The 7,715-nt window shown below is 38.8% G+C and overlaps 1 protein-coding gene across 1 annotated transcript in view; it reads left to right on the top strand.

The window, feature by feature from the left end:
• The first annotated feature begins 507 nt into the window (after positions 1–507).
• LOC149069469 (sodium- and chloride-dependent glycine transporter 1-like) overlaps positions 508–7,715 on the top strand; it is a 64,876-nt gene continuing 57,668 nt past the window's right edge. The window contains exons 1-2 of the mRNA XM_089249211.1: positions 508–666; positions 823–891. Of these exons, the coding sequence (XP_089105337.1) occupies positions 841–891 (51 nt within the window). The 5' untranslated portion in view covers positions 508–666; positions 823–840. The remainder of the gene's footprint in view (positions 667–822; positions 892–7,715) is intronic.

Below are 7,715 nucleotides of genomic sequence, written 5' to 3'. Positions count from 1 at the left end.
CCTTGGGGCTTTTTGTGCACTTCCCAGGGGCTCCGCGGCCCCTCGAGAATAATAAAATAAATCAATAAATTTGATAAACAAACAAAAAAGAAAGAGGCCTAAAGGGTACCGTCATATAAATAATATACTAAAGAGGGCTCCGCCATAGAAATTATACACTGAAAAGGGCTTTGCGTGTCAGAAAAGGTTGAGAACCGCTGGTATATGGATAGGTTACATAATTGGTAAATCGCGTCCCATTTGCTATCGGAAAAAAAAGATGGTCTCAATTCTTTGTCAATGTCGTCCATCTGTACTCATTTTGAATATTCAAATTTCGATGACCGTTTAGTTGACTGAATAAGCATATATTGTGTGAGCCTATTTGCATACGCATCCAAACGATGAGGAAAAAAAGAAAGAAAGATTTATATAGGTAGGGTCTCTTTCTCTCTCTCTTTTTTTTCTCAGAGACGCGCAAGAGCGAGCGGTTGCTTCCTTCCTTCTTCTTAGGCAAGCAGAAGCTCTTTTTGGAATCTCACTTCATTCAAACCAACCTCACTCGCTCACTCAGTATCCAGCTGCGAATCCACTATTCATTCTGTTGGCAAAAAAGACAGTGAACACACACACACACTCACTCCCAAACGGGTGTTAAGCAAAAGAATAAATAAGAAGTTTCCCAAGGTACCTTCCTCACGGCTGGAGGTTCTCGATTTCGGTTTTAAACGAAAGTCTTCGAGTCTTAAAAAAACTTCGTTTTTAAAAGTAAGAATTTAAAAGAAAAAGTCTGAATACCAAAAAGAGTTTTTATTGAACTTTTTTCTTCTTTGTAAATTACAGCCTCAAACACCTGGAGTGATGGAACCGGAGAGAAAATTCAAGGCATTTTTCAATAGACTCTCATCAACGGTAAGTGATTTTCCACTGTCATTTTTAACGTCTTTTTCCAAAATTATAGTGATACATGCACTATAAACATATCATGCACTGATGTATTCCTGCATGATTAATATATGCAACTGAATTACATACAGTCGTCCTTTGGTATTCACGGTCTTTTTCCCAGTTTTTTTGGAAAATACTGTTGATGTAATAATTCTCGTATCGGAACAGAATATAAGTTGCAAAACTTATATTCAGTTACGTTGATATATACGTTCATTACGTTCAATATACGTTGTTAAAAAATTACTTTTAAAGATTTTTCTCTGGTGCTTCTGAAAATATTTATACAAGACTGTTGTTTGAATGTTTCTAAAAGTGAAAAACTTGAAAGGAAAATTCGAAATATTGACAAAGGTTAGCCCGTTATTACAGCAACAATGAGTCTACAGTCAAATATATCAAGAAATAAAAACGTAAAATTCAATCAGCCGTTGCTGTAGCCACGCCTGCACTATATAGCCACATGTCTCTCACGTAGAAACCGCTGTTTTTCTGCGGGTGCGATAAAAAGGATATGACCAGGGCCGCAACTAGATGCTTGGTCAGCCGGGGCAAGCATGTACTTTGGGGCCCCCCTCATAATGTCGAAGGAGAGGTTAAAGAGTGAAATTTGCGTCCCCTCTAGTCCGGCACCCAGGACACCAGACCCGCCTGCACCTCCATAGTGGCGGCCCTGGATATGACACATTATAGACGTCATTATTTAATCTGCAAATCCTGATAATTTATAGCCAAGTTCTCATCATGAGTAACATAGAAAAGGATTAGTAAGTTTAAATCGGCAATGGATTGTTTCATGAAATATACCTATCTGTGGTACGTTTTTTCGCATGTAGAAAAATGGAAGCTTTGTTAATATACTCTAACAAATTAACTGGAATTTAGAAGAAATGATTGACAGACATTATGTTGTTCTTTCCAGAAAGCACACACACATCACCTTGAACACCTCCTTCTTCCACACAAAGCAGATACTATAAAAATGAGATGCCTAAGAAAAAAATTTTAGGGTTTGTGTTATTCGCGGTCACCCCTGGAACGTAACTCCCGTGAATACGGGGGGGCGACTGGACATGCAAATCTCAATCTAAAATTAAGTGATTTGACATCGATCGCCCACTTTCTTGATTTTTGCAAGTGCGGGAACTACAGATGAGCGATATAATGTGCAGATATTGAAAGATGCTTGAGATTTTTAAGATTAAAAAAAATATATATATATTATTTCTGCCATGAAAAATCTAGATTCTAGATGCACTTTTTGTGTGGATTACTAACAAATTTCAAGCTTAATCGATGAGAATATGAATTTTATACCTGGTTCCTTTCTTTTAAGAGTAAAGAGTGTCCACATTTAAAAAGTGTCACTGAAAGTTGTTGTGTATGACACTTTCCCCAATTTTAATGAATGACTTTTTCTTTGTTTTACGCATATTTGCGTCATAGCAGTTTGCCGAAGACGGCTACACACGTAACTACAAGCTCAACAAGCATGCTCAATCTTCTGATTATACAAGCAGTTTGAAGATTGAATCAATTTTGATCATGTATACTCGAAGCCACGCTTGCGCAAGCGAAACTGAAGGTGTGTACCATATAGGTAGCTTGTATAAGCTTGTGCATCAGTCTTCACTCTTCAGTGAGCTCTGCTTGGTATTGTTATTTTTTGTAACAACAATATTATTAAATAACAATTTATTGTTGTTTTTTGTTAGCGTTTTCGTTTTGCTTCCGTACACAAGGGTAAAGGCAGCCATGTGGTGTCGAAAGGGAAATTGCGCGTGCTTGTACAAAAACATTGCTCATGAAAGCTTGTCAAGCTCGCAGTTCCGTGTGTGGCCGTTTCGAATAAATTATGTGCTATTTCCTAAATTTGCTCACATATGTAAAAATGTGGCCATACGGCCTCATGTTTCTCGTTCGTCTACTTCAGTGGTTCTTACCTTTTTGTGTTCTCCGGAACCCCTGTGCCAAGAAAATCGTGGCCATGGACACTTTTTGTGCCGACAAAATTTCCTTCTTTACAGAATAATATTCAGTAAAATACACAGGGTGCATAGCTAACACCGCAAATTACTGGTGAACCGTTGATCTTAGGGGCATACTTCCAATTAGAAAAGGTATCCAAATAATGTGTGAATTTCCGTAACGTTATTCATAATGCGAGGGGTTGTATAGTTATTAAAATAAAATAAAAAAATAACTTTTTATACAGACACACTGTTCTCAAAAACCCAATTAGGAAGTTGTTTCTCTCTCTCTACTGAGACCAACAAAAGAAATTATGCGTCTCTATACACGCAATATTCGCTGAAATATTTGAATTAAAAAATCGGAGAAAAGTTGGGGAAAAACAGCACAAAACTAACGGAAAACGCTTTTTTCTAACTTTTCTTCGATTTTTGAATTAAAATATTTTAGCGAATATGCATTTGAAAACGTGGGATTTTTCTTCTCTTTTTTTGGCCTCGGGAGAGGCAGGGCAACAACTTTCTAACTGGGTTCTTGAGCATAAGGTGACCGTATAAAAAGTTAATTTTTATTTTATTTTAATAACTACAGTAGATAAAAAATATAACTATACATACGTGATATGAATGATGTATTTGAGGTCCACACGTAATTTGTATACTTTTTTCTAATTGAAACTATGATTCTAGGATCAACGGTTCGTTAGTAATTTGCGGTGCCAGGTGTTAGCTATGCACCCTGTATACATATAATGCGAAAAGTTTATTGTTTTCCAGCCAAGCTTATGAACGCCTTGAAATCTCTCCATAGACTCCCAAGGGGTCTGCGGACCTGAGGTTGAAAACCCCTAGCCTAGTTTCAAATTTCGTTCCCGATTCTTTCTTTTGTTCGTCTGGTTCTGTTTTTGTTCAACTTTGATAACACCAATAACCAAATGCGTGGATGAGAGACCACTGATTGACCGGACGGAGTTGACAAACCTGCCACTGGTGTTTGCAAACAAAACTCCAGTTACACGTTTTGGGGCCAACCTAGTTTTTATCTATTTTTTTTATTTATTGTTATTATTTCCATTTTTGTTGTTGTTGTTGTATGTTATGGGTGTGTGATGCTTCTTCATAAGGGTTATTTTGACGAGAGCAACGGCCCTTTCCTATTTTAGGGCATCATCGTCATGCGAGAACACCTCAAATTGTCGCTTTCAACTGAAAGGGAAAAACTCGTGACAGGAGTTGACCTTAGATACCAAGTCTGTCTAGAAATAGAGATCACGCAGGAGGAAAAGGAAATCCTATGTTATGACTGGATGCTAATGTTTATTTTAGCTCAGCCAATTTCTTTTTAACTCTCTTCTCTTCTAACATTTCAAGAAATAAAATTTAATGAGAGGGAAACTCGCGAATATCTCAGAAATCAGCGTTGCTTTTTACCCAATTCTTTACTTCACTTTTTTTTTTTACAAGCGTATACTCAAATGCGACGTTTTTGTTCGTTATGATATAAAATATCTCTGCAGTGCCGATTTCGCAAAGTCTTTTCTGAGACAGTAAAACTTCTCTAAGAGGAGCCACCATACCTGTTCCTTAGAAAACCGACCCTTTGGAGCGGTGACTTCTTAATAGAGATGATTTAATTTGGTAAAATTCCTGTCCAGAAAAAATTGACTTTGCCCCCGGGAGTTTCCAACTACGGGAACGGATTTCCAAGGCATTAAAACTGTGGAGATCGGTACCTGAAATTAATTTTTAGCAGCTGTGCTATCATGTGGCTATCATTGTAGCTTCGAGTCGTGAAAACCCGTGTCCGGCTGAATTTGATTTTCCAACTTCGAGACATAAATGCGAACAAGTCTGGCTCTCTGAAGAGCCGAAGTGAATATGGTGAGCTTAGCAATTACATTTCAACGGTTTGTTTCAGAGAGAAAATGGCTGAACATGCAGGTAGCGCATAATGTGGTTTTTTTAACGTATTAAATCGTGGAAAAGCCGATTGTGTCCGAATAAAAAAATAAGAAAAAAGAAGAGCGGAAAAATTGTTTGTCTGAAAGTTCTAAACTTTGAATCAAACGGTGGACGGCTTAAGCGAAGGTGCAAGGGATGCAGTGCACCCGGGAAGCAGGTTGTAAGGGGCAGCATCGAAGACCAAAAAATGTTTAGGTCTATAACCAGACTTCAAAATTTTTAAAAATTCACGTGACATCAGGCTTTTGAGCCATTCCTCGACAAGGAGATGTTGAGAAAACTTGAGGGCCTGGGACCATGGTACCATGGTCACTCATCTTTAAAGGATAAATGTAAGTGATTATGGTTCGCCAATAAGTGTTGTTTTGAGGATTAAGTTATGTGGCATTACTAAGAATGATGAAATAATTCTGGGGGGGGGGGGGGACACAGAAAAATCTGCTTTAAAAGAGATACGTATGATCACGAATGTTTTGCACGCTAAACAATGGTGTGTGGTTTTCTTCTGTAAAAAAGAATCAGGTTTATTTTCGAGGTCCCCTAGACTAGTGGTTCTCAACCTCCGGAAGCCCGTGGGCCCGGTTGATTTATTTTTTTGTGAGGGGAAGGCCCTATCACATACGCATGACTAATAGGGAACAAGTGGGAAGAAATGAGACAGTGAATCATTCACGTCCCGGTTTGACCGATGCCAGGGCCCGGCGGTTAAGAAACGAGTCCTGCCAGCCTCCCACCAATGTCACTTTTATGAGAGCCACATGAGACCTCGCACCCGGACAGAAGGTAAGCTTGAGCTGCCCCTGCAATCAAAGCTATTATGAAAAGAGGGATGCCATTTTTTTGGTAAATCAAAAATGGTTTATTTTTTAATAGAGGATGGATACTTATTGGCCTATTCAATTGTTATCGTTGATGTCTTAAAAACTGCGATCATAATGGAATGGGCGAAAATTTCATGTGAAAAATTCTTCATTCTTCTTGGGCAATAATTAATCAAGGTTATACCCAATTCGTGTCAAACCGAAGTGGATTGACTAGACAATAGAAAATTTTTGTAATAGCCCCAATGGTTTTTCACATGAATGAATGAATACAATACAATACAATACAAATACAACACCACAACAGGCAAATTGCCCAACGAGGTGGCTGACTTAAGAACATCATGGATCCCCGAGCCATTTTTTGGAGGCCCTCCCTACTACTGCTGCACCCCCCCCCCCCACGCGGAACCCCCAACGAATCGGTAAAAAGATCGGTAAATCGGTACGCCAGAACTCTACCACCGGACTTATCCCGTTGCCGAAATCTCCTTCAGTCCAGCTTCGTGGCAGAGTTTGGAGCAAATGGTTTTCAACAGAACAATTGTTAGCAGCCATTTTGAATGATGCAAATTTCATATTTTTTGCTATAATTTATTGTCAAATGTTCAAATACTATATGAAATTTATGAGCACTGCAACGATTGGAGGATATAAAATACTTTAGCGTATCATCAGTTTGAAGCAACAAGCACGGTAATCAAATTTTAACCCCCATCCCAATCAGGGACTAGATATCTCGCCCAAACGCAAATGAAAGAAATTCATTCCAGCTCTCCCTCTTTTTTTACCTCTTTTCTCATCATCGGGAAGCTTCATTGTAACCCGATGAACGGAAGTTATTGTTTTCCTTCCCATTCTTTCTATACTTCTGTTTAGTGATCTCTCTCCCCCCCCCCCATTTCATGTATATTACAGTCCATGTCACTTAATGTGATCACTTCGGGACTCGGGGTGTCTGATAACAATAACAGAATGATAACTATATACGAAGGAAGTCCCGTTTGCAAGTACAGTAGTCACACATTCCGTTTGGTGGGCGGGACGTGTGGTAAACGGGTATTGGTAAACCGGGGCAACTGTTTTTCCCCACATAATTGGTTGCAAAATGTTTAATCATTCCATTTTTTTCTAAAACTGTACTTACTTGTTTTCCTTTTTAAACTAAAATCATGCATTTTGTTGTTAAGACATTGTTAACCGTTAGAATGGAACTATCGAATTTAAATCACGAAGTACGATATTTTTTTAATGTAAAAATGTTTCGTTGATTCCTTGAGAAAGTCTCTCTGAAAAAGAAATTGATCAAGAAGGAAAGAGCGTTTTTTTGTGTGATAAATTTGTCTTCACTGTGGGAACGCCATTGCGAAAGCAGCTCCACGCGTACATGGACCGGATCACAAGGAACCGATTTCGACATTAAGTATGGGAAATGTTTGTCAACAAGGAAGAGAGGGAGAGAACACCTTCTAGAATCCTTTATAATCTTGCCGTCTCTTAACGATAACTTACAGCATAGTTTCACAACCTTTTTTGTCCCATCGCCTCCTTCTTCAGAAATTTTTTCTCCCATCGCCTCCAACGCAATCTAACCCATAGGATCCTATGTCATACCCGTATCTTCTACCGCCCCCCTGGAACATACTATCGCTCCTCCAGGGGGCGTTAACGCCCACGTTGGGAATCACTGACTTACAGGATAAAAGTTGCAACTTGCTTCAGATTATATAAAAGAAACTTTCGGGAGCGGGGGAAGGAGATAACATTATCCGAAGTTCCTATAAATATTACCGAATTTTCTCCCATATTATGGTCCGATATTGGTCCTTGCAAAAGTGACAAAAATACCCAGATGATAACATTACTGTGATTCTAATAAGCGACGTTGACTGTATATATTTATGACCGTGACCGTGAACTGCGATGTAGAGCGCCAGACCCAAGATTATTTATGGCCAACATCTCTTTCATCATGGAAATCACTATTGTTGAGATCACTATATATATATTTATGAGCGAAGGTGAGCGCGGAAAA

Source organism: Pholcus phalangioides, unplaced genomic scaffold (assembly GCF_987345545.1).
Source record: "Pholcus phalangioides strain wild (caught in Gottingen) unplaced genomic scaffold, Ppha-v1.0 ptg000022l_1, whole genome shotgun sequence".
NCBI classification, from domain to species: Eukaryota; Metazoa; Arthropoda; class Arachnida; order Araneae; family Pholcidae; genus Pholcus; species Pholcus phalangioides.
This window is presented reverse-complemented; position numbering and strand designations above follow the sequence as displayed.